Consider the following 27,975-nt stretch of genomic DNA (forward strand, 5'->3'; position numbering starts at 1 on the left):
ATCACTTTGAGCTGCGCTGGGTTAATCAGATAAGTCTGGATGTTTTTCTCCTGAAAAGGTTTTATAAACTAGCTTAACCTCCAGCGTCTTTCCACCGTAGAGTGGCAGAAATCTGGGCGCACGAAGAACAAGATCTCCCCACTTGTTCTCTTAGATTCCGGTCTAGGCTTGTCTGAAATTGCCTGACGAAGGAGGAAATTGCCAAAGAACACTAGTATCGCCCGTGACTTGGACCCTTCTCTTGCTTGCATCCGTGGCTTAAAGCGGGTATGATGTGCTCTTTGAACTTCTGCTGCCCAATTCCAGTCTGACATCTCGGGAAACGAGGACTTAAATAGCTCGATTATGTAAGACCTGTGGTAAGACCTTTCCATCCCCTCCCGAATCCCCAGCACCCTGAGGTTGTTCCTCCTTTGTCTGTTCTCAAACTCCTCGAGCTTCCATTGGATATCTTTAATTTGAGAGCCTTGAGCTTCCACCTGGGTCGATGCGTTTGGAGCCTCTGATTCCATAGAGACAATTCTCACCTCGAGGTTAGTCACCCTGTCCCCTATGTTAACACAGGCTTTAGAAAGCTTCTTGACGACCCCTTGGATTTTCCTCATAGCGGCCTGCGCTTTCCGGCTGTCTTGGCGCATTTCTCCCCTGTGAGATAAGATAGCTTGATTAATTAATTCTAGTGTAGGGGAAGCCACGCTAACGTCTGCGAGGGTTGTGCCGGACAAAGAACGCGACAACTGGGTTGCAGATGTATAGTCCCACTTTAGATTTTTTCTTTCCCGCCTTTGTGTACCAGGTCGCAAGTTCTTTTTTTTTTTGCTGTTATAGGAAGTGCTAGGTCACTGTCCTCAGGTTCCGTGTCAGTGTTGCTTGCCCCCGATGATGTGCTTAACCAGTCCTTCGACCACTCTGCCCCTTCTAAAACCGAAAAGAAACAGTCACTGGGCTCTTTATCCATATCTCCTCTATTTTTATGCCCTGCTAGTAGAACTTTTACCAGGTTCGAGTTGTTCCCTCCAGCCACTAAATTGGGTTTCTGCTCTACATTTTCTACTCCTTGCGGTATTTCAACACAGTCAATGCCCGTCTTCTTACCAGCTGCCACCCTCTCTACCATGGCAGTGTGAGATTCGGGGAAGACCGGTAGAATCTGAACAGCTTCTGAGATTCCGGCAGCATCCCCATTCTCTTTGCCCGGGCTACTCATTTCCCTTCCATCCACAGCTTCCATGAAAGCGGGAGGCATCCACCTCTTCCCTTTGCCCTCCATTAGACAGATCAGCCGCTACAACTTTGACACTAGGGTGTCGCGCGTCTCTTCCCGACTCACCTCCTGACTTTGCTTCTGCTTGCCTTTTTCCCCGCTGACTGCTCCCGCCTGTGCCTCCTTCGGCCGCTGCAGGAGCTCAGTCACTGATGGGCCGGCCGGGCGATTTTTGCCTGTTGCTCCGCCTCTTCCCCTTTTCGCTAAAGGTGGATCTGGCGTTTGAGACTGCTGCAGGTGCCCCGGTACATGCTCCGGCGAATCGAGCTCCGCTAGGTTTTCTCCTCGCAGCTTTTGTGCACCCACTGATTTAGAAGCAGCAAGGTTTGTAGCTACCTTTGGGCCATTTCAGCGCAGCTCCCTGCCCTGAACTGCTCCAGCTGACAGAAGTATCTCACTGCGGCAAGCCTGAGGATCCGGAGTCCGACTTTGATCCAGGCCGCCCAGACACTTTCGTAGGAACGCCGTGGACTCCACATAGGGGAGGATTTCAAGTGGGTGAGTGGTCTTCTAGGTTCTATTTCTTTACGGGGTTTGTGGACTCAAAGCCGCCATGACTCGCTTGTGCTGCTGCAGGCCTCCTAAGCGGCCGCCATCTTGCTTCCTCGGAAAAGTGCGTCAGCCACAACCTAAGAGTGCCAAATTTTGCAATGTTACATTTTTCAGTTTGAAGTGGAAAGGCACATATTAAACCTCCCTGATTAAGTCTTATTGAAGATACTATCCAACTTTCCACAAAGGTTAGAAATGTGGTAGTGATATCAGAAATTTTAAAGGACCCTGGCCCATTATTGCAGGAAATTCTTCCATTTGGTTGTCACCTGTTGAAGAGCACCGCCACTACCAGTGATGCTGCTTGGTCCACACATGCACCAATACTCTGTACTTCCGTTTCCGGCAGAATGCCCTTTCCTTCTAGTCACCTCCCCATACCTTTAGGAATCCTGGAGAAACTCATTTACGTGTTTCCTGACTTAGGTGGAAGGCTAATACTTTTTCCCCATTAATGAAACTCACAGATTTATCAGTCATCCAACTGTTTCTGGGTTAAGTGTGGAGTGAACATGTAAGAGATCCAAGCCACCGGAGCGAGCATGAAAAAAAGTACCCCAAACCCTCTTTAATCGACGCATTGTTTTGAAAGTTGCAAACTGCCAGCAATTTCCGCTGATGAGGTTAAGGCCCATTTTCATTTTATACAATTTCAGTCCTAAATATTATGAGGTGATTTTCTGTCAATGTCAGCATTGAGCACAATTCGTGGGATGGATGCAATTTCCAGTGATATCAATACGAAAAATATTATGGAACCTTAAAAAATCCTACCTTCTTTTGGTCATAGAACATTGCGTTGAATCCAACGGGGCATCATATCTGAATCCTTTGATACAAGGCACGGAACAGTTCCCCAGGGGGTCAGAATCTCACCTTGGAACTCTCTTAACAAAAGCGTAAAATCTTATTTTGTTAGGCAGGCGCCCCCTTAAATGCCCTCCCTTCCCACCCCCAACTCCCGTCCTGTTTTCTTTCGATTCTGGATCCCTATTTGACAATACATATTTTCGATGACCAGCACCTGGTGGTGACATTTGGTCATAAGGCGCTTTATAAGTCTATTTAGTTATTCTGGACTGGGGCGCCTTTGCTTCTTTCACCAGCTTCAGATCCCTTAACCCACCCATTCCTTCCGTCAAACATAAACACTCACCCAGTTGTCTTCCGGAGTGGGCGGAAGGGGCTTCATGGACGCTAAAAACGAGACAAGGACACAATGAAGGTGCGAGTAAAAACCTTCACAGAGACACAAAAGAGAGCGGTAGGCAGAGAGCGTTAAAAGGCATCGTTGTCAACAAGAATTTTCTCAAATCATATGGACCACTCATACCAGAAAAAGAGATGGAGGGAGAGTGACAGAGAGAGAAGGTGAGAGACAGGAAGGAGGAAGGAAAGGCTGAGAAAGAGAGCGAGAAAGATGAAGAGTGGACAAGGAAGGGAAGCAATGAGAGTTAAAAGCTATGGAAGGAGAGAGAGGGGATGAGAGAGATTGGGAGACAGGATGAAGTATTGAGCAACAGAGAGGGCACAGGAAGAGAGAGAATGAGGACGGATGATAAAGGAGAGAGAGTGAGGAGGCGACTGGTAGGAGAAGAGAGAGATAATGAAAGAAACAGGGCAGTGAAAGAGAGAATGTGTGATAGAAAGGAAGAGAGAAAGAAGAGGTGGATCAAGAAGGAAAAAGAGAGAGAGCAATGAAGACTATTACAACTACTAATAACCACACAATTATCATCCGAAAGCATGGCATAATACCACAGCATAGGCTCTCATCGTGGATCCTAGGAAATTGACATGGAACATAAATGGCTCTGTTACTTACCTGTAATCTTCATTACTCCGAGTCATAGTCTTCCTCATCCCAGTCACGCAGGAGCATAACATGTTTGGGTCACAACATTCACCCTTAGAACATATTCCCTACCCAACATGGTAGCCTGATAGGAAGTACCTGTTGGGAAAACCCCAGACAACATCCTGCAATACCGAAAAGCAGAGTAATGATCAGAAGGAACAGGTAAATATTTGTTCATTCCCCAACTCCTAAGGGCAGGAGGGAGGGGACATGACTGTGACCAGGATGACTATGATTCAGAGTAATGAATATTACCAATAAGTAACCGAGTCATTACCTTCCTCCTCCGTCTTCCTTGTCACAGTCACCCAAGAGCGTATACTCAAGCGCCAGACGAAACAAAAAGAAAACAGACAACCAAAGGATGCCAAGGAAATGTATTTGCAGACAAGCACAATCAATGAACAGCAGCAAGGACAGCAGAGACAAAATCCTCAGAAAACACCTCCTCCATTCTCAACTTAAAATGGGAGATGAAGGTATGAGGGAAGGACCAAGCCGCTGCTGCCCAAAGTTGTTTCAAAGAGGTGCCCTTAAAAGAAGCCCAGGAGGAAGCCACGCACCTTGTGGAATGCCCCTGAATGATAGGCGGCAGAAAACCCCCAAATTAAGATAGGCCAAAGAAATAGCAGACCGAACCCAATGCGAAAGAGTAGTTGTCGTAGGATGATGACCCTGCTGGGCAACACTAAAAATGACAAACCAAAAATCCTCCTGGCGAAGGGGGGCGATCCACTCAAGGTAAATAATAAGAGCCATTGTTAAATCCAGTGAATGAAGCAGGTTTTCCTCCGCCGTAGAGTGGTTAGGAAGAAAAGGCAGGAAGAACAATATCCTGGGACAAATGAAAAGGAGAGGACACCTTGGGAAGACAATCCGGGTCAGGGCAAAGGACCACCTTATCACGAAAAAAACACAAACAGGGAGGATGGCAAAGCAAGGCGCCAAGCTCCCCCAAATGCTTCCCCGAGGTAATAGCCACCAGAAAACACATCTTCAGGGTAAGAAACTCTAGCGACATAGAAGGCAGGGGTTCAAAAGGGGAGTGCTGCCAAGGCATAAAGAACCAGAGGGAGATCCCAGGGGGGCACATGAGAAGCAATGACAGGCCATCAAAGAAAGAAACTGCAAAGAAGGAGAGAAGCCAAGGACTCAAAAGAGAGGAGAGAGGCACCCACAAAGCCTTAATAGCAGACCTCTGGCTGCAGAGTGTAGAAACTTACAGGCCCATCAAGAAACCATCCCAGAGAAACTCAAGCACAGAACCCCCCTCACAAGAGTCCAGGACGAACCCCCTCGAAGAACACCAAGCAGAGATATTCCTCCAGTGGTGTTCGTAAACCCTCAGGGTACTGACCTTCCTAGAATTCTGAATGGACAGTGCCACCTCCGAGGAACATCCCAAAGAGACTAGCCAACACCTCTCAATTTCCAAATCCCCAACACCAACTGGCTGAGAGCCTGGCGAGACAGGAGAGGAAAGTGGAGCAGAGAAGGGTACCGCAGAAACCTCTAAGGGGGAGCAACAGCCAAATGGAGCAGGAGGGGATACCAAGGCTGGCGAGGCCAAAAGGGGACCACCAACAGCACAACTACCCCTTCCTTCCTGATCTTTGTCAACACCTTGCTGAGAACGGGAAAGGGAGGAAAGGCCAGGAGAAGACCCCAAACTCAGGTCAGGGCAAGGAAGAAGGGTGCAAAACCTCGGCAGAAGAGTATCTTGAGGGGAGGCAAAGAGATCCAACCAAGGCCTCCAGAACCTCTCCAAAATTTTCTGAAAAATCAGAGGAGACAGGGACAGAGAAACCCTCGGTTGATCCGCACCCCCATTCTCCCTCCCCGGCAGATAGAAAGCATAAAAACCCAGCAGGTTGGCTTCCCCACAAGCCCCAATCTGATCCGATAGGAGAGCCAAAAGCAGAGACAAGTTCCCCCCAAATGGTTCACATAGGCACCCGCCACCTGATTGTCCGTCCAGACCTGAACCCCCTTGTCCTTTTGATGAGGGGCAAAGTACAGAAGAGCTTTGAACACCGCTGCCAGCTCTTTCCAATTTGAAGACATCCAGCTCGTCACAGGAGTCCAAGGATCCTGAGAAGGAAAAGTCTAGAGGGTGACCAGGGGGTGACCCCAAGGCCTTGCATCAGTCGCCAGGGAACAGAGCACAGGCGGATCCAAGGGCACCCGCTTTGAGGTTGTCCAGCAGCAGCCACCAGCGCAGTTGGAGAGAAATGGGGGGAGTCACCGGAACTGAGGCATTGTAATCCTGGGACCTCGGATTCCAGTGAGACAGAAGTTGATGCACCAGATGGAAGAGGTGTCTGCAAGCCCTAGGAAACAGGAAGAGGGAAGCAGCCATGTCCCCCTGAACCCGCAACCAGTCTCTTGTGGAAGCCAACAAGGCAGACATGAGGGATTCCAGCCGAGACCTGAGCCGAAGCTGGCAAGCCGGAGGAAGAAACACCATCCCGAACCGGATATTGACGATAGCACCAATGAATTGGAGCTCCTGAGACAATATAAGGTGGGACCTGCTGAGATTCATAAGGAACCCATGGGCCTCCAGACAATTCGTTACCAATGCCGCATCTTCCTGGGGATTAAGGAAAGACGACAAAGAAATTAGCCAGTCATCAAGGTAGGGAAACAAAAGCACCCCCGTACATGCAGCAGACCCGACAGGGGAGCGCAGATCTTCGTGAACAGCCAAGGGGCGGGTGCCAAACCAAAGGGTTGGACACAAAATTTGATATGTTGTCCCAGGGCAAATAACCGCAAATACCACTGGAAGAGAGGATGCACAGGAATGTGGATGTAAGCATCCAAAAGGTCCAAGGATTGCAGAAAGGCCCCAGGAGAAACAAGGAGCAGGATCTTCTGCAAACTCACCATCTTCAATCTCTGGTAAGGCAGGGCGGGACCCCCCTTCCCCCGATGTCTTGTGAACCAGGAACATCAGAGAGTAGCAACCCTGACCCAACTTGTTCATTGGCCCAGGAAGGATGGCACCCTTCTGGAGAAGTTCCAAGATCCCCTGCCATAAACCCAGTAGTTTCAGAGGATTCTGAGGAGTAGGGGTTGGGACGAAAATATCTGGAGGCCGAGAAGAGAAGTCAATAGATTAACCTTCAAACACCAGGCAAAGAACCCAGCAATCGGTGACGTCGCTTGTCCAAGCATAAGAAAATTATCCAATTTGGCGGCCCACCCTGAGATAATCATGATTTTGGAGTGCAAGTGGCAAGGGCAGCTCCCACAGGCTGGTGCCAGGACTTAGCAGAGAAGGGGTTATCCCACCTATGTTCCCTCCCAAGAAAGGGCTGGTAGGACCCCTTCCCAGCCGAGGGGGGATTCCTAAACGCTCCCTGATAACCAAACACTGACCTCTCACTGCAGGTCGTAGAGGTGTGAGGAGCTTACGATCCTCCTCCTACTTCTTCAGCAGATCCTCCAGTTGAGGGTCAAACAACTTAGCGCCATCAAAGGGCAAACGTGACAGGAGGGACTTCTGGTAGGCCTCCTTCTTCCTAGACCTCATCAAGAAGTGCTGCCGAGCAGACACAATGGAACCAGAAATGGCTTCCGCAGCAGACAGACAGTCAAAGGTAATGTCAGACAAGAAGCGTACCTGCTACTCCATAAGAGACAGACAGAAATTGACATCATGCCCTTGCTGAAAAGCCTCCAACAAGGCCTGAAAATCATGCAGGAGTGACTGCACTTCAGACGGGGTGTATGCACAAGCCCTGATGGAAAAGTTAGCGGCGGAGTAAAACCACTTAGCAGCACTGTCCATCTTTTTATCAACCAGATCACCAGGAGAGGCATCCTCCAAGTTGATGGAACCACTCAATCAATCAATCATGTGTTTGTTAAGCGCAACTACTCCCCCGTAAGGGTCTCAAGGCGCTGGGGAGGAGGGGAGGTGCAGGTTCCAGTCCATCAAGGAGGGGGTTTGTTGAAGAGCCAAGTTTTGAGGTTCCTCGTGAAGATGAAGAGTGATGTTGTCTGTCTCAGGTGAAGTTGTAGGGTTTTTCAGGCTTTGGCCACGAGGAAGGAGAAGGAGCAGCCTCCTGATCTGGTCTTTCTGGCTCGGGGGACCACGGCGTAGGAGAGCTGCGTGGAATTTGAGTCGGCTGTTCAGGTTTGCTAGTCCGGTGTTGTGGAGGGCTTTGTGTGCGTGGGTGAGGATCTTGATGGTGATTCTAGTCTCGATGGGGAGCCAGTGGAGTGTGCGCAGGTGCTGGGAGATGTAGCAGTGTCTTCACAGGTTGAGAACCAGTCTTGCGGCGGTGTTATGGATGTTTTGTAGCTTGCAGGTGAGGTTTTTGTTTATTCCGGCGTAGAGTGTGTTGCCGTAGTCGAGTCTGCTGGTGAGTAGGGAGTGAGTGACGGTCTTTCTGTGCTCGAGGGGGATCCAATTGAAGGTCTTGCATAGGAGGTGGAGGGTATGAAAGCAGGAGGGTCCAACAGAGTTGATCAGGTAGTCAATTTTGAGCTCGGAGTCCAGGATGATTCCAAGGTTGCGTGCGTGGTCCGCGGGGATGGATGGGCTTCCTAGGGCGGGGGGCCACCAAGTGTTGTTCCAGGCATTGGGTTGTCAGCCCATGATGAGTACTTCTGTTTTGTTGGTGTTGAGTTGTAGGCAGCTGCTTTTTCATCCATTTGGCGACAGCTTCTATGCCTTCTTGAAAGTTGTGTTTGGCTGTGTTGGGTTTGTTGGTTAGGGAGAGGATGAGTTGGGTGCCCTCTGCATATGAAACAAAGTTGAGTCTGTGGGTTCTGACGATGGGGGCAAGCGGAACCATGTAGACGTTGAAGAGCGTGGGGCTGAGGGAGGACCCCTTGGGGACTCCGCAGGTGATTGGTGTAGGGTTCGAGAGGAAGAGAGGGAGTCTGACCCGCTGCGTTCTGCCGGATAGGAAAGAGTGGATCCAGTCGAGGGCCTTGTCCCGGATCCCTGCATCTTGGGGTCTGTGTTTTAGGGTGCGGTGGGAGAATGTGTCGAAGGCTGCCGAGAGGTTGAGGAGGATGAGGGCTACTGTTTCTCCTTTGTCCAGTAGGGAGTGGATGTCATCTGTTGCAGCGAGGAGGGCAGTTTCTGTGCTGTGGTTTTATCTGAAGCCGGATTGGGAGGAGTCGAGGAATCAAGGATGTTGAGCTCTTCGATGAAGGTGGCAAGTTGGCTGCTGATGGATTTTTCAATGACTTTTGCTATCAACAGGAGCAGGGAGATGGGTCTGTAGTTTTTGAGGTGAGTGGGGTCCGCCGAGGGCTTCTTCAGGAGGGGGTTGACCTCTGCGTGTTTCCACTCATCGGGGAAGATCGTGGTTGCCAGGGAGCGTTTGATGGTGTGGCGAAGCAGCGGTGCGATAGTGTCGGCGGCTCTGTTGAAGATGTGATGCAGTTTCCTGAAGTGAAGAAGGGGTCGAGGGTGTGGCCTGCTGAGTGCGTGGGTTTGGTCATGACCTGGCAGAGTCCAATGTTGTGGAGGTTGACCAGGAGGGATGCAGTGTTGGGGTCTAGTTTGTTGTCAAGGTGGAAGCCAAACCCACCATCAAAGAGTCCACCTTCACTTGTGGGGGGAACTCAGCCAGGAAATTCTAAGGGGGTGGGGGGGTACTCCTTTGCAAGGAACCAAGGGAACCCAGCCTTTATTGACGTGAGACCATTCCCAGGATGAAAGGCCCCGGATGGCCTTATGGATGGGAAGAGCATCAGGTTCCTTCCGGCTGTACTGAGATAAAAAATTTGCCTTCTCAACCACAATTTCAAAGGCCAAATTGTCCTTCAAGTGAGTCATCCCCTCCTTCAATTAAGCGCCCTTAACAAAGCGACCCCGCTGTTCCTCATCTTAATCATCAGAGTCTGGGTCAGGCTGGGAAGAAACTCTTGGAATTTTAGGCACCGGCCCTTCCCGAGTCACAAAAGCGAAACCCACAGCCGTATTGATCATGGTCTGAAGGACATCAAGATCCATGCCCACAGGCTGCTGGGAGGAAGCAGGCTCTGACTCAGACCCAAAAGAATGATGCCTACGCTTCTGTCAACAAGGAGGAACCTTAAATACTGGCGACAGGCAGAGTTGCCAAGCAACCAGCACTGCCCGGTGATGCTGCACGCTGAAGACTGCAATTCCATGTCTATAACCTCCCCATTGAACCGCCTCACGGGTGAGTCAGTTCCAGCCGGGATGTCAGCTATTCAGGTAAGTGCGATAGACAGGCACAGGAGTAGAGGTGCACAACCGCCATGAGCAGTGACCGCCGTCCCAGCCCGCTAAAGCACAGGAGCCCCGGCGAAAGGCAAAACAAAACACACCACCACCGCCGCTCCCTAGCCGCGCAGGAACAGCGGTGAAAAAAAGAAAAGCGTGAAAAACATGAAAGCACACAACTGCTCTCAATCCCTCTGCACGGGAGCTGACATGACAGAGAAAAAACAGAAAACGGCTGCAGTAACGCCCAGAGTGGGAGCGGCGGCCCAGAGACACTCAAAGCAGAATAAAAAAAAATAAAGAGAATAAAAAAGCAAAACATGGAAACACCATAGCAGTACCATAAAAGAAAAGGAAAACATGCTTACCACTGCATAGTAGTGTAACGTCAATGGGTGTTCCAGCCAGAACACAGAGAAAAAAACAGGATGTGGTCTGATGTTGCCTCACCCTTACAGTTCAGGTGACAGGTACTTCCTGTCAGTCCGCCATGTTGGGTGGAGAATTTTTTAATGCGCAAATGCTGTGCCCCGAACACGTAGTGCTCCTTGGTGACTGTGAAAGGAAGACGGCGGAGGAAGGTAATGTCAGGTGCGGGTATGTAGTTGCTGGGCATTTAACATCAGTGAAAAGATGGTTCTTGTGTGTTAACCTATTAACAGAAGCAGATATTTGCTTATGAACACTGATAATCAGAGAAACAGCTCAGACCAAAAATACACAGCCACAGAAAGAATGTGTGCAAACCCCAACATTCAGTTGTGGATTGAAGATCAACACATTAATTTCACTTTAAGGCAGCAGTGCTAAGGATTATGGACCAGTTAAAAGGTGCCTCCTGTAGTACTACTTTATATGCTCACAAATACCTTTGTGAATTATCCACATTGTGATCTTAAAGAGGCCTCATTTCATGTATTGTACCTGGATAAATAAGCAGTCAAAAAGACACTCAATTCTCTAAAACTCCAAGCTCAAACTACTAAGAGAATGGTCATGTCAGAACTCGAGAAGCTGAAACAAGCTTCTGCGGAGACCCGAAATATTTTAAAATCGTCACCAGCAGAACAGTAACCACGGCACAGGAAACCACAGAACACTTGGTTTGACTTTACAAAGCTCTTCTTACTGCACTCATGAAACTGCCCAGCTAAAAGCACCTGACATTTTTCTTTAAAGATCATTGCTGCATCATACCCTGTTCTCAGGCTGATTCTCACGTCAGAGAACGTAAACTGGGCCATTTGTCAAATAAATATCCGAACCAGAAGTTTCCAAAAGCCAAATCTCAGAGACAAAGAGTAAGTCAAGCCTGTGGTTGCCGATCATGTCAGATATTTGCAAATATTTTTTTTACCTTGGTTTTGACAACTAGTAGCACACAAGTTGTGATTGGTAAACGTATGGCTCAGACAATTTACATGTTGACAATTTGTCAAGTTTGGAGGTTTCTGAGGAAAGAGTTATATCTTTTCAGGCCCCAAAAAGAACAACCAAAAATCCTTTGTGTCTCCCTTTGAATGGTTTTTAGTTTATTTATGGTGCTACTCATATTTCTCCAGTACACACTTTTGGAATATCAAAAACCATCTCTTTTTAGGGCGATTCCCTCGGTTTTGGAAGTTCACTTCACAAAAGAAGGAAACAATTCTGCTTCAAAACCCAAGGTAATTTTTAATCGAACTTCAAAGTTATTTGCTTCTCAATCAACTTTCACATTGAAATGTCTTGATGCATTTCGTTAACATTGGTTCCCTTCTTCATAAGAATTAGTTTGATCTAACATAAACAAAACAAATCAAATAACCTTCATGAATCTTCCACCATGAGGTTCACTGTTATTTATGATAAACATAAAGTTAATTGCTCATACTTTCAATTGTTGAAACCGTCATACAAAAAAGTGCTCCTCCCCCCACCATTCATGATGTAAACACAAATCTAACCTGTGTGACTGCTGTCGAGCAGATGACTGGAAATTACTTCATGCCAGCTTGTGAGGTAGGATCCACACACTAGTCGGCTAACACTTTATCAGTATTTGTGATAGTTCATGCAACTTAGTTGAGGGTATATGTATATCATTCAAGTAACATGATCAGTCTTCTACGTCATTCAGTCAGTGGGGTGATATTGGCTCCACCAAATTTCACATTGAAGTAACATTAATTGCATGTCTTCACCCTCAGTGGTGTTTTTACAACCTCACACACCTATGTATTGTTGACCTTTGTTGATTTATTTGTGTTTCAAGTTGCCTCAGTCTGATCAATGCAGTTTTTGCCACGCGGGCCATTGATTGTACAGATGCCACTAAATCTGTCACATAATACAAAATCCTTAAATATAATGTCTCTTCTTGTTTTAAGGGTGTTGTGAGCAAGGTCCTTAATTTATCTATTATAATTCAAGCAAGCAAGGCACATATATTTATTTATAAAGTTTTATATAGTCAAAAATAAGCATGGGCGCAAAATCCGTTCCGCTCGCGGATTTTGCGGATTTTTGGCAAATTCGCTATCCGCAAATTTCCGCGAATTTGCCGAAAATCCACGAATCCGCGAGCGGAACGGATCCGGGGGGCAAAAGTTCAAGCTTCAAGCTTGTAACTATTTTAGAACGGCGCCGGCAAGCTGCCAGCGCCATTCTAAAATAGTTACTAAGTTAGCTTCAACAGGAAGCACTAATAGAAGCAGGTGCTCGAGTTTAACTGAATTCGAGCACCTGCTTAATTTTATCTATTAGTGCTTCCTGATGAAGCTAACTTAGTAACTATTTTAGAATGGCGCTGGCAGCTTGCCGGCGCCCTTCTAAAATAAAACAGGAGAGGGGCAGAGGGCAGAAGGGCACAACAACGAGTGTGGCAGAGGGCAGAAGTGCACAACAACAAGGCACAACAACGAGTGGGGCAGAGGGCAGAAGGGCACAACTACGAGTGGGGCAGAGGGCAGAAGGGCACAACAACGAGTGGGGCAGAGCGCAGAATGGCACAAAAACGAGTGGGGCAGAGGGCAGAATGGCACAAAAACGAGTGGGGCAGAGGGCAGAATGGCACAACAACGAGAGGGTCAGAGGGCAGAAGGGCACAAAAACGAGTGGAGCAGAGGGCAGAATGGCACAAAAACGAGTGGGGCAGAGGGCAGAAGGGCACAAAAACGAGTGGGGCAGAGGGCAGAATGGCACAAAAACGAGTGGGGCAGAGGACAGAAGGACACAAAAACTAGTGGGGCAGAGGGCAGAATGGCACAAAAACGAGTGGGGCAGAGGGCAGAAGGGCACAAAAACGAGTGGGGCAGAGGGCAGAAGGGCACAACAACGAGCGGTCTCGCACAAAAAAAAACCCGCGAACACACAGAGCGCCCCGCGAACAAGCAAATCGCCCAGCGAACACGCAAAAAAACCCCTGCAAATTCGCGAATTTTGCGGATCGCAAATTCGCAAATCCGCAAATTCACGAATCGCGAATTCGCAAAATTCGCCCATACTTAGTCAAAAGTTGACCCTAGTAGGGTATCAGAGCACTTTACAAATAGTCAAATAAGTAGAAAATAGATAACCAAGAAACATACACGCTGACATTGTCTGTTGCAAATCAAGAGTGTGACAGTGAGTTATAAACCAGGACTCAGACGGCATGTGCATGCCCTAGTTGGAGAACTCTGTCATATCAGTATCCAGAGAATGAACCAGTGGGTTCCTGAGTAGATTTGTTCATTAAAAGCAGTTTGACTTTTTTCTCGAATTAAGTGATTGAAGGGATCAAACTGATTTCAGGGGGCAAGGAGTTCCAGATTCTAGGGGCCAATCCAGAAAAGGCTCGGTTGTAGGGTTTCTTTTTCCGAAATGTTTAAGGTTTCAACAGTAAGGTGCTGGTGCTTCTGGATGATCTGTCACTGCAGGACAGTTCCAGTTTGTCAGCTAGCTACTTCGGTGTGTTGAAGTGTAGGGCTTTGTGGGTCATGCAAGCAATTTTCATCTGAATCCTTGCCTCATAAGGGAGTCAGTTTAGTGCCTTCAGATCTGGAGTGATGTGGTTGTACCTTTTCGATCCAGTGATGAGCCTTGCAGCAGAATTAAGGGATGCCCTTTGTGGAGTCAACTTGGATCTCGGGAGACCACATAGGGTAGCACTTCCATAGTCTAATCTGGGACTCACCAGAGCTTGAAATCCTACGTGGTGCAGAGCAATTCTGTTCCAAAGGGTGTGAGCACTTTTTTCCAAAACATTCAAGTTTAATTGTTTCTTCGCTGTTGGTAATAATCAATTCACTCTCTTTTGAATTTTTCCATCAAAATATTTAATACATATTTTGATTTCCATAGTTATTCAATATTATTCATACTAGATTTGCGTGGTCAGCTCTGAAAACTACCACTAGGGGGGCCAAAACCATTTGTGCCAAGAAAATTAACATAAAGACTTTGGGTGCCACCCTGAATGAGTGTAGGCCCGTGTTAGGCACTGATCTTGCCAAAGCGGTGTTGAACTTTAGAGAATGGGTGGTAGCGGGGGTGACTGCGTCATCTAAAGGGGGGAACAGTGGTAGAGCTCGCATCACCCCTTCTAAGCCTTGGTTCTCCCCTGAGCTGTGCATTCATAAGCTGGCCTGTAAAAAGCTTGAACGGGCCTGGCGTCAAACCTATTGCCCCCTAGCTAAGGCCTCTTTACGGGGGGAGCAGAGAATCTACTATGCCAGCATTAAAACAGCTAAGGCCGAATATTTTGCCAATCGGATTGAAAGGGCTAACAATAGCAGTTTTTCTGTTTGTTTGTGACATTTGATTTGCAGAAATTCAATATTATGAAATCAGAAGAAAAACATTACTTTGGATAAGTGACTGTGATCTGTGGTGACCAGAATATGTATATTAGCAACAAGTTCATGGCCCTGATGATGCGACTTACTTGAATGCCCAAGTCGCAAAACACGTGTGGCCTCCTTGTATGAATAGGTATATTTCCATAAAATAACAAATTCATTAAAAACATTTACCTTCAGTCTAATTTGATGATTATTATAGTTTTTTTTTTAGGGTAGGCCCCCCCATGTTTGTTAACGTATTCAACACTAAAATATAGCCTTAATTGGAGCCCCCCCCAAACTCTCCCATTTTATTTTTTAATTGTTATACAAATATATTTTGTTCTTTTTGGATTTGTATTCCCCGACCCCCTCCCCCCTTTTTGTAACCTTACCAGATCATCTTTTTACTCACCCCTAATTCCTAAAAATACCCTTACCACCCTATGCCCCTGCCCAACCCTAAACCCTAAAAAAACCTTACCACCCTATAACCTTTCCCACCCATAAACTCTAAAAACACCCTTACGGCCTAATACCCTTACCCACCCCTAAACTTTCACATTGGTTTTGGCTGTGTCCCTGGTTATATTATTTTCTCCTTAAGAGTCATGTATATTGTCATGTTCTTGTCTATTGTGTCTATTCTGTATACATGTATATTTATGTCTTTTATATTGTCATTTTCAGCCCTGATACAGTTCAATTCTCATTGAACGAAACGCATTGGCTGGAGCCTGTTTTATGATAACATTTGAATAAAATAATTTAATACAATGGAACTTCTGTCCGTTTACATCATTTGGAATAAGTTCATATAGTGGTGCACCTCTCCACAACCATTCTTTACCTAAGAATGACCGCAGATTATATAATGTCCTGTGCTGAGAAAGTCTCTTGGATCCCATTGAGACATCATTAAAGTAGTCACTCACTCACTCACTCACTCACTCACTCACTCACTCACTCACTCACTCTTTGAACATGGTGAAGAAGAACAGCCACATTCCTGACACATCCAACTGAACAAGACTTCCACAACCAATCTCTATGGATTCCAAGGCAGACCCTCTGTTCAGAGACACTCAGCCAAGAGGTGGCCACAGCTTTCCACTAAGTGGAGGAATCACATTTTAATGCCAGTCATCCATCCAGTGAACTACAGTCCGCACACAGAGAATGCACTTTGTGAAGCCTGATACCCACCATCCTTAGTGGCATCATAGGCTGCACAGCCTGGAGCCAGCTTGTCTCTCTGGTCACAGCACCTCCACCGACTGTCTGTCCAGAAATTGGGGTGATATTTGGGCACCACACTGTTGTTGTTGCGGGTTTCTGAAAGTTAGAGAGAACGCATATTACTACAGTAAATTGCCTCATTACTAATAATTCCTTCCACGCCTGGCACTCTGCTAGGTTCTGCTGCGCTGTGATGGGAGAGGACCGCACAACTCCTTACATTCTTAAGTAAAACGCTTCCAGCGCTGCAAAACCTGCACACCTTCCTAAATTCTCCTAGAAAAGCCATTGAAACCTCTTCCTCACAGTCAACACTGCTCACTTCCAAAAAAGTAAAACAGGATGCTGCCCTAGTGCCCTGCATAGTCTCGGAAATGGTTTCCAGGCGGCTGTTCCTCACCACTGCTTTTCTGCGGGTTTGTTCACAACCCGTCTCCTATTTCTTGGCTCTGTAAATCTTATAATATCTCCTGATTCATCAGGGACCTTTGAAGATTGTTACAGGATGCTATTTATAAATGGTTTATACTTTTGTCCTGCTGGAGGCCCCTTTAGAGTCTGCCATTAGGGGTCAAAAAGTACGTCGGTGGCACTGTGCGGTTTTGGCAGGAAGACCAAAACTCCCCTGTGGTGTTTCTTACAAATGCACTCGTTAGGTCAGATACAAGATGTGCAAAACATTTACAAAAAACATACAAAAACATACAATTTATTTATAAATTGAAAACTATATTAAGACATGAATTATAAAGTTTAAAAACAGAAAATTACTTCAAAACAGATTACAAACACAACCAACAAGTCACATATGTTTTCATAACTCTTTCTTGTAGCTCATCATTTTCATGTGACATAAGTCACAGAACTTTATTGTAGTGCCTCACAGTAAGATGAAAAACAAGCACTGGCAAAGTTAATAGGTCTCGCTTATGTAAGAGCTATTGGTTTTGCCAATATGTTTTAACCATGCTGTACAATAGCGAGGACGCAATTAGTGGGGTAAAGGAAAGTGGTGTGGAGTGGAGCTGAGTGACTGTTATGGAGTAGAGTGAAGTGGTATGGAGTAGCATGGAGTGGAGCAGATCTGAGTAGTGAGGAGTGGAGTGTCAAGGAGTGTAGTAGAGTGCTGTGGAGTGTCATGGAGGGGATGGTGTGTCGTAGAGTGGAAGGGAGTAGAGTGGCATAGAGTGTTGTGGAGTGGTGTAGAGCAGAGTGGAGTGGTGTAGAGCGTTTTACGCAGAGTGATGTAGAGTCGAAAGTTGTAGAGCTGATTAGTTTATCCTAGAGTGGAGTGGCAGAGAGTGGAGTACTATGGTAGAGTGAAATGGCGTGGGATGGAGTTGAGTGTTGTAGAGTGTTGTGACATAGAGTGGAGAAGTGTGTCGTACAGTGGAGTGGCATAGAGTCTTAGAGTGGCGTGGTGTGGAGTGGTGTACAGGGAGTGGTGGAGTGGAGTAGTGTGTCATAACATAGAGCTGAGTAAAGTGGCATGGAATGGCACAGAGGGAGCTGCATAGAGCATCAGAGTGCAGTAGAGTGTTGTAGAGTGGAGTGTCATAGACTGGAATATAGTGTCATAGAGTGGAGTAGAGTTTAATGGAGTAAAGCGTCATAAAGTGGAGTGTCATAGAATGGAGTAGAGTAGCCTAGAGTGAAGTGGTGGAAATTCCAGTGGTGCAGAGTAGCTTGACAAAGAGTGCAGTGGCATACAGTGCAGTGATGTTGAGTAGAGTGGTGAAGAGTAGAGTGGAGGGGCACAGTGTAAATTGCAGTGGCGTAGTGTGCAATGGCATAGACTGGAGTGGCACAGGGTGGAGTAGAGTGGCATAAAGTTTACTGGCATAGAGTAGATTGTTTCAGAGTAGAGTGAGCTGGTGCATGGTAAAGCAGAGTGGGGCATGATAGAGTGCAAATGTGTACAGTAGAGTGGCTTAGATTGGAGTGGACAGTAGTGGCGTGAAGTGCATTGGGTAGAGTGCAGCAGAGTTGCATAGAGTTGAGCGGTGTGGTGACAGGGAGTGCAGTGGTGCAGAGTAGAATAGTATAGAGTGCATTAGCGTAGAGTGCAGTGGAGTAGAGTGTTGCAGACTAGAGTGCTGTAGGGAGTTGTGGCACACAGTACTGTGGTGCAGACTAGAATAGAGGGGAGTAATGACATAGAGTGCAATGGTGTACAGTGGCACAGTGTGCAGAGGCATAGAGTGCAGTGGTGTATGGTGTCGCAGATTAGAGTATAGTGGCATAGAATGCCATGGAGTAGAGTAATTGGTGTACAGCGCAGCGGTGTACAGTGCATTGGTTTTGAGGAAAGTGGTGTACAGTGCATTGGCGTAAGGTGCAGTGGTTTATATTATAAGTGGCACAGAGTAGAGTGGTGCAGAATGACGTAGAGTGCAGTGACATAGAGTGCAGTGGCACAGAGAAGATTGTTGCAGAGTAGAGTGAGGTGGCGTAGAGTGGAGTGGTGCAGGGTAGAGTGGAGTGGCATAGCGTAGTGGCATAGAGTGCACTAGCATAGAGTGGAGTGGTGCAGAGTAGAGTGAAGTGAGTGATTAGGGTGTGAGGAGGTGTATCAGATATTAAGTGGATAATGTCATCAGTGATGTCATCAATGATGTCACTGACTATGTCATGAGTGATGTAATATGTGATGTCATCAGCATGGTATAGCGGGGGTGCAATTTATAGTTAGCTCAGCTAACTATAACGGCCGAATTTCTCTGGTTGTATACGAGTGAAATGTCAGCCTAACTATAATGTCCCTGAAACCTGTGCTTTTTTTCCAAAAATGTCCTAGATTGGCGGTGAATAGTGTGCAGTGGTGAGGGGTTCAGTGACAAAGAGTGCAGGGGTGCATAGTAGAGTAGAAAGCATTGGCATGAAGTAAAGTGGTGCAGAGAAGAGAGGTATAGAGTGAAATGGAGTAGAGTGCAGTGGCATAGAGTGCAATGGTGCAGAGTAGATGAGAGTGGTGTAGAGTAGAGTGGCATAGAGTGCAGTGACATAGAGTGGGGCACTGGCATAGAGTGCAGTAGTGCAGAGTACAGTGGCATACAGCTAGGTGGCAGAGTGGGGTAGAGTGCAGTGGTGTAGAGTAGAGAGGTGCATAAAACAGTTGCGTAGAGAGCAATGGCATAGAGTACAGTGTAGAGTAGAGTGTTGCAAAGTACAGTAGTGTACAGTAGAGCATTGCAGAGTAGAGTGTAGGGATGTGCAGTGCAGTGGCACAGAGTGTATTTGTTTTGAGTAAAGTGATGAAGAGTACATTGGCATAGAGTGCAGTGGTGCAGAGTGGAGTGGTGTAGGGTGGAGTGCCGTGGCACAGAGTGGAATGATGCAGGGAACAGTGGCATAGAGTGTAGTGGCGTAGAATGTATTGGCATAGAGTAGTGCACAGTAGAGTACAGTGGCGTACAGTGCAGTGGCCTAGATTGTGGAGAAGTGTGGCTCAATGGTTAGAGCGGCAGACCCTGATGCAGAGGTCTGGCCCGGGACCAGGGTTCGATTCCCGCCTCGGCCGGCCTTGGCGGGGTCTTGAGCTCTAAATTCCTCGGACCTGATTTCTCGCCTCAGTGCCTATTCTAATCATGGATCCCACGCTGCAACGCTGGGCAATAGCTTGCTTAATCTCCACAACGGCCCCAACATCTCTGGGATGCATGGCTTCACCTTGGGGATTGCCCAGGAGTGGACATTTCACAGGAAAAAGCCAGGAAGGGTTCCCTAGCGGTATGAGTACAAGCGCCGGGAGACCCGGTCCGGGTAGCTGTGCGCTATACAAGTACAAAAACATTTACATTTACACATTTAGATTAGAGTGGCGTAGAGCTCAGTGGCAGAGAGTGTAGTTTTGCAGAGTAGTCTGTTGTAGACTGAAGTGGGGTATAGTGGAGAGAGGTAGACAGCATTGGTGTAGAGTGCAGTGGTGTACATTGTAGTGGTGTAGAGTGTTGCATAGTATAATGGCTTAGAGAGCAGTGGTTAGAGTGCAGTGCTGTAAAATGCATTGGTTTTGAGTAAAGTGGTATAAAGCGTATTCTCATAGATTGTTAGAGGTATTGAGTGCATTGTCATTAGAGTAGAGTGTAGTGGCATTGAGTACAATGGTGCATGGTAGAGTGGAGAGGTGCAGGGCACAGTGCAGTGGCATAGAGTAGAGTCAAGCAGAGTGCAGTGGCGCAAAAAAGATTACATTGGCGTAGAGTGGATTGGCATAGAGTGCACTGGTGTAGAGTGGCGTAGTATAGAGGAGAGGAGTGCATTGGCGTAGAGTGCAGAGGCAAAAAACTCCACAAATAAAATAACATAAATAAAACAGACTGCAGTGTTGCAGAGTGGAGTGGTGCAAAGTAGAGTGGAGGGGTGTAGAGTGCAGTGGTGAAGAGTTCAGTGGTGCATAACAGAGTAGAGTGGGGTAGAGTGCATTGGCATAGAGTGGAGTGATGCAGAGTAGAGCAAAGTGACATAGAGTAGAGTAGCATAGTGTGGAGTAGTGCAGTGGTGTGGAGTGGTGCAGAGTGGGGTAAAGTTGAGTATTCATGGTGAGGTAGTGCACTGCCGTTACAGAGAACACATCTTCAAATGAAATAACCATTACATTTGCACAGACATACAGTTTTACTGATAAAAGTATATAGCACATAAACGATAATGTGTGGAAATGTCATCACCCATTAACAGAATAAAGATCAGTAACCAGCAGGGGTTTCCCATAAATCCTCTCACTTTGAAGTCAAAGAAAAAAAAGTAACCATTGAGCTCCCTCAGAAGACAGAGTCTGGCATTTGACCTCCGACTTGAATGCATAGTAAATGTGACAAGATAAGAACAAGATTTAAAGGTCTGTTTTCAGAAATCAAGTACTTGGAATGATACAGTAAATAAGCTATGGCTCACAGACGGGATGAACTCAATCGGGACAGCTTAAAATAAATAAAGCCAGCAAATAGAAGCAAGAATATGTGAGTTACAACCCGCAATGCCAATGGTAAGCGACAAATAGGACACTTTAGCCTGCACGCTTTAACAACACATGCCATGACCTCACATCTTTTACTCTGCAAAATCTTTTACAAGGCAGGGCTTTACAATGCAATCCATTACATGTCTATTACAATTAAATTTACTATTCTAACTTCAGCAGGGCGTTGTAATGGGAAATGTGTTGTAATTATTTGCAGTGTAAAGCCCTGCGTTGTAAAAGTTTTTGCAGCGTAAAACATGCAGGGTAATGGCATGTGTTGTAAAACATGCATTGTAAAGGATGCTTCCCTTAAGCAAAGGGTGGGATGCATTCCAAGGGAAACTTTCAGAATGTCTCAAAGATGCCTTTAGCTAACCAGGCAGCTGCACTGTCTGGCAAGCTTCTACCTAATGAGTTTGGTGTTTTGATGGCAAAAATACTAACAACCCCCCTTCTTCAGGAGTCAGACACACAATTAGATATCTTCCTCACAAAGTTTCTATAAGGCTTAGTATTATAAAAACATCAACTACACATTAAAACATGCCTAAAAACAAACATAACACATGACAAATACAAACAATATTAAACAAAATTTGTACTGACAGCACAGAGGTTTTAAATCTTCTGATATTACTAACAGTATACAACAGTATATGAATATGATCCAATATGATGCAGATAGTGCCAGTGCACATTAGTATGCACCATCTCTAAAAAAGTATTATATAAAAACAAAGACTACATTAGGGCGCTTATGTTTAAATCTGGCAATTGTGGTATATATATATTGTGTATAACTATGGTATGTGTATAACTGTATAGGTGAGAACATGGCATTGTGATTTATTCTTTGGGTAACTGACTAGTTGTGTGAGAAACTTTATGGTGAGTGTATGAGTGCATATATCAGTGGCTGTATTGACGAGTGACTGCGTGTATGAGTGAATGTATGGGTGAGTGACTGGGTGTGTGTGCAGATGTATGAATTAGAGAGTGGGTATGTACTAACTGGTATTGGTGTGTCTATTGTTTCAAAAAAGGTAGTCTGTATTTTAAGTTTAGGTGTTTTTATTGAGATTTTCAAAAATGTAGAAGCATACAGAGGTATCAAGAGAGAAGCATTGCAGAAAGAAGAGCAATCCGCAGGTACATTCGCAGCTTGGAAAAACATGTCATAATCAAAATACATGAGATATAATAAACATATACACCACTGTGTGTGGATTGCCTCCTCAGAAATTGTACACCTGTAGGAAACCAGAAACTGTAACTCCCTCCCCCCACCCCGTCCGGTAGATTCTGTAACTTCGGGATCACGCCTTACTCCTGTTTATGCAACCTCACCGGTTAAGCTGTTGGGGAAGTTGGGGGATTGTGCCATAGATCTGATAGGCGCAACACTGGTAGGTATTTGGGCTGAGGGATCTTGTTGAATTATGACTAGAGAAACTTTAGGAAGGGGCTCCTATTTTTCTGAAAGGAGGCAGTAGAGTAGTTCAGAGTAGTTGAAATGCGACCATACCAAGGATAAACCATAGCCTGTGCAGCCACCCCGTGTGAGTAGGCAGGGTAGAGGAGCCCCAGTGAGACAATATATTTTGTAATACTGCCCCTAATGCCATCCACATTTGTGGACCTCTCATGCTCTTAAGTGGATACGTAATGGGGTTGGGGAGTCCCAGGACAGCACAGACAGTAGTCTGTATTAACTATAATGTCCCTGAAACTTGTGTTTTTTTCCAAAAATGTCTACGGTTTTTTAAAGGCAAATCCCTAACTATAATGTCCCTGAAATGTGTGTTTTTTTCAGTGAATTTCTAAGGTTTTTTAAATGGTAATCCCTAACTATAATGTCCCTGAAATCTGTGTGTTTTTTTTAATGAATTTCTAAGGTATTTTAAATGCTAATCCCTAACAAGAACGTCCTTGAAACCTGGGTTTTTTCCAGTGAATTTCTAAGGTTTTTTTAAATGCTAACCCCTAACTATAACTTCCATGAAACCTGTGGTTTGGAAGTGTATTTTAAATGCAAATTTCTAACTATAATGTAGTAGTCGCGTTTGCAGAGTTTGTGCAGAAAGGGGGCTGTGCCTCTGATCAGCGCTCAGAAATTCCACTGCATGGAACTGACAGGAGGTACCAGGAGTACCTCAGAAGTAAAGTGGACTTCATCCCCAACCAGTAGCTTACCAGTAGCTTACCAGAAGGCGCGTTTGCAGAGTGGTGGCGAAAAGGAGGCGTGGCCTCCGGAGACATCTTAGCAATCCCACTGTGTGGGACTTACTGTAGCGGGAATTCCGTTCTCCAACAGAACTGTGCATAGAGACCTGGAACCTCGGTGAATTAGGATGGCCCAAAACTCACCTCAGTACCCAAAAACCCCTTACCGAGCTAGCTACAGTGTCTCATTGGTCATAACAAACTCCCAATGCTTAGACAGACCAGAACATGAACTTAGATTACCTCAGGTATCGTGGAACACATGAACACTCTTTCGTTATATAATCATTACAAACCAGAACGTGGAGTAAAAGAGGACACATGCATGTTTGAAATATTTATTTACTAATGCAAGGTTCTCAAACGCAGTATCTTGTACAATACTATCAAACATATTATAAGCAACAAAGTTATCAGCATAGTTATTAGTCCATAAAAGGCGAATAGTGACAGCATACTAAGATGCTGTAATGAATAGGAATTAACAATACCTAATTCACACCCTCCCTATTTAGCATAGCATTTTATATCTATGAAGGTCTCATTTGGGTTTTAGCAGGGCGGGCCCATACCTCAAAATCTCAGTGGGAGAGGATCACATCATCTTCCACCAGCTCTCTGCATGCGAAGCACCATCAAGTGGGTCTCGTTTGTGTGCAGCACAACAATATAAAACCCGCCTAGAGCCAGATTTTGGCAGCAGCATGTGTGTTATGTCTATGGACGTGCTAAGATCATTTCTCACAACAACATCGTGTTTAGTTATCCTTTCAGCCTTCAGCACTCACTGTGCAGACAGTGTACCGAGCAAAACAGATATCAGAGCAATAACATATTATTTCTCAAGTAAATCACAAAGCTCTTCTGGGTTGAAAGCTAAATCAACAATTATGTGTTGTGTGCAAAATGAGGCAGAAAGGTAAAATGGCGTTTAAACATTTAATAAGCTCATGCTAACTTAACAGAGTATATAGAAAAGAAGGAGCTATATGACACCCCCCCCCCCCCCCCCAATGATCCGAGCATGGACAAAAACAAGGAAATGTAACACCAGAATAGGGGCATAACATGAAAGCAAAGTTCAATAATAATGAGCAAAGCTAATCTTAAAAGTCATAAATGATGGCCTATAGTGGCCAAAACAAAATATTTTAAAAAAAACAAATATAATGTTAATAGACCTGGGGCGTATAAAGTCAAAAGGCCTGGGGCGTATAAAAAGAACTCAGTGAAAGCTAAAGGCACCATCAAAAATGCAAACAGGTACGTGCCTAAATAACAAAAGTTTCCGAGGTATCTCATGGTAGGACTGTATATGCAAAATATGCAGCAACAGCTTCTAAAATGAAATCACTGTCATCATCCGAAAACAGTTCAGCCATCCAATTAAGCAGTGGAAAAGAACATACGTGTTCCTCCAGCATTGGACCCTATAGCAGCATCAGAGGACAACTCGGTGGGTTTTCCAGAACGCTATGTGCCAAGAACTCATGCGCCGCTGTGATTATGTTCCAATGACCCATTAGTCCATGCATCGCTGCCAAGGCCATAATCCTTTCGCCAGAACAAACCAACTCGTGAGCAACTACGGGGCTCATCAGATGATCAAAATCGATGTCAGGAGACACCGTCAAGCAGAGACACAAATCAAGGGCCCAGTCGAAATCGCAGCTCAGGCAATGAAAAACAGGCTGGACACATGTGAAATAGGAAAATCGAAACGATAATCCAAAAGCCGTGCTTAAAGTCGCAAGCGGCAGGGTGTTATAGTAATCAAACATCCGGTTGCGAAACATCAGTAGGAGGGGCTCTGCGGCTTCCAGCGCAGGACGGGCATCCATGTTTAACAAAACTAAATATTATCAAAACGCCTGCAGCTAACGCCAGCAAAACCGGGAAGCCACCAAACAGACTCGAAAATATAGAATGGAAAAAGCTAGGGATGATTCCAAATATCTTCTCAAATGAAGTCAAGAGACCACTGCTAACCAATTTAAAAAATGAGCCAGGCCAGATGTGGAGGAGGCATTAAAGATTTGGTGAACCAGCTCACTGAAATGTAACGGTAAATCAGTGTTCAAAAGGGCCTGCACCTCGGTGCGCGTATTAGCTATGTGAAGGACGAATGTTTCTCGGGCTGAACTCAGGGCCACTTCTTTTTGAGACAAAAGGGCTCTTATTCTACTCATACCATTGAACTCTGCTTTCAAGGTTGGGATGCGCGGCCAGATGGAAACAGCTGAACTCCCATGTGTAGGGGGATACAGGACGTTCTTGCAACAGACTACACGTTCCGATACAGTTACCACGTAAGCGACCCCTTTAATTAGACCACAACACTCCTCGTTGTTCAACAGCAAATAACTACCATTTGCCAGTAAAGTGAATGTGGGAACTATTGCAGGAACTGGGGTCCCCTTTAAAAAACAGGCTAAATTAGGCCGGTCCTGATTACAAGAACCATTTAACTGGATGTGTCTGCATATCAATGAATGGTCAGGGGACTCTGTGCATTCTTCCCCATTAAGGTACACCTCTTTCCCGTCTTTCAGGCATCAATAAGTGAATGGAAGAGACCACGTCTCGTGTAGGAATGAGTTCCCCAAAGGTTCATATCTCCCTATAGCTATGTAACGCATACACTTGGTAAACTTGTACAAGGCAAATGGCAATGTGATTAATCCGTGGATAAGCCACGTTGCAGCAGTCGCTTCAGCAACAGAAAACGGTAATGACTCCAACCTCTCAATGTGTAACATGGAAAATGAAGCATCACGCATTGAAAGCATTCGTTGTTTGCCAGTTAAATTAAAAGGTGCAAAAAGAGAGGAAACGTTCATGTAACTCCAAGGCACACGACCAGCCTTAAGCGTCTGCAGGGTCCAAGCAAATTGCATAATAGAACGCAATTAATTTTGACCATGGTACAAAACAGACACTTCATCATGTACAATATCAACAACAGAAGATACAATATTATTCAATGTATAAATGCGGGAAGAAAGCATGTTAATACTGTTATCTACAACTGCAAGCACTTTTTCTAAATTAGCTTGATCTATCGCTCTCAGGCGCTTAGCAGCCTCAACTTGTTAAGTTTTCCAGATTTCATTGTAAATTGCATAAAACGACCTTTTAGATCTACCATTAGCCGGGCCCTTAATGAAGTTGTTTAAATCCACCTCATCAGTCAGCTTGGAAAGATGTAATTTAACAACAGCTAATGTAGAATGTTGTAACCAATTCTGACATAATTTGCCAACTGAGTAAGTGGTGACTGTATAGTCAGCATCAAAACGTGGATCAGGCCTGACTTGTGTAAAACCTTCAGCTAAACCCAAAAAGCGACGTTGGCAAGAATCAGAGCTTCTGTGCCACATAAGCCAACCCTTAGTATCCAAACTGGATACATTGAAGGATGCATTTTGCATTAACGTTTGCAAGTCTCGAATGGAAGACTTTGTAAAATTATTCCAACCCGAATATTCTTCTAAATCAGGAAAAGAAGGGGTATTTAATTTTTTTGAAGTAGCCAATCCAAAGCATGTCGTCTGGAAAATGGTAGATTTTAAAAACAACATATGATTTGGGATGAGACATGCACGGTGCAAAGCCTCAGTGCCTTGTACCTGCCAATTTCTAGAACCCCAAACCGATTTAAGGTCAATGGTTTCCTTCCATAGCTCATAGCCATCTGCAGCTAATCCGTCTAGAAAGGACTTCGAATACAACAATTTAGTATCTAACTTTGGACATGGGCTTCTGTGTCATCTTAAAGTAAAACGACTCAGGACTTGATTGATTAAAGTCAGTAAAATAAGTGTACTGTTTCAAAAATGTACTGGAGCTGCCTTGTAACGGTGCCGGGCAATGTCCCCATTGTGTGTAATTTACAGTACCCCTTCTGGAACTTGTTTTATGCAAGAAATGATTGCCAAAATGTTGAAAACAAAACAAATCACCATAATTAGCAGATTTTAAATACAAATCTTCAGCATCAAAGGCAGCATAATATTTCAAATCAGAAAATAATGACTCTACGGCCTGAACATCCCAATCATCAGAATGTATGTTTTGTTTCACCAAATCCACCATGTTCAGTACATTAGGAACATTAACCACTTCAGTGGGGCCATGAATTTGAAATTTAACTGCATCCCACACAAAGTGAAAGTCAAAGTCAAAAAGATTTTATTTGTTTTGGTACTCGACAGAGGACCACAAATATAAAAATAAAATAAAACAAGAAAGAGAACAGGAAAATGAATACATCACAAGTTAATATAAAAACAGCATAGTTTTAAAAAATTTGTAGAAATTATAACATACAAATTCGTTCGGAGGCAATTTGCCCACTGTTAATAGTTCTTTTTCCTTTGTTAACCTGCAGGTTCGATATATAGGATCAATATATGAAGCACAAGCTACTACTACTTTAGAATTAGGGCAAACAAATAATAGATGCTCCACGGTCTGCTGCATCCCACACAATCCCATCAAGAACCGGCCAAGCAGTGATGTTTACAAAATTCAAGTCTCTCTTTAGTCTGTGTGCAGAATGTGACGAGGAAAGGGGGGCAAAAGTTCCATTAAGATGCTGAATGCATGTTCTCTCCTCGACATAGTCTCCATCGATCAGACGGAAAAAATAAAACACAAATCCAATTGACATAAAAAGATAAACTGAAAAAAGCACCAGCCAAATATATGTCCATGGAGGGATCAAAAAATGTTTTTTAAAGAGAATGGCATATGTTGCAAGACTTGAGGGTTTCTTTGAATTTACTGAAACAGAGTCAAATGAGAACCGGGATTCTGTGGTCAAACGTGTCTGTATATCAGGCATCGACAAATCAG

General features: G+C 45.2%; 1 protein-coding gene across 1 annotated transcript in view; it reads right to left on the minus strand.

Annotated features, from left to right (window-relative positions):
• The window catches only part of ITK (IL2 inducible T cell kinase), a 363,906-nt gene that overhangs the window by 239,543 nt on the left and 96,388 nt on the right, over positions 1-27,975 (minus strand). Inside the window, exons 4-5 of the mRNA XM_086931228.1 lie at positions 15,900-16,028; positions 2,973-3,013 (exon numbers count right to left, since the gene is read on the minus strand). Coding sequence (XP_086787354.1) covers positions 2,973-3,013; positions 15,900-16,028 — 170 coding nt within the window. The remainder of the gene's footprint in view (positions 1-2,972; positions 3,014-15,899; positions 16,029-27,975) is intronic.

Source organism: Lissotriton vulgaris, chromosome 7, assembly GCF_964263255.1.
Source record: "Lissotriton vulgaris chromosome 7, aLisVul1.2, whole genome shotgun sequence".
Lineage (NCBI taxonomy): Eukaryota > Metazoa > Chordata > Amphibia > Caudata > Salamandridae > Lissotriton > Lissotriton vulgaris.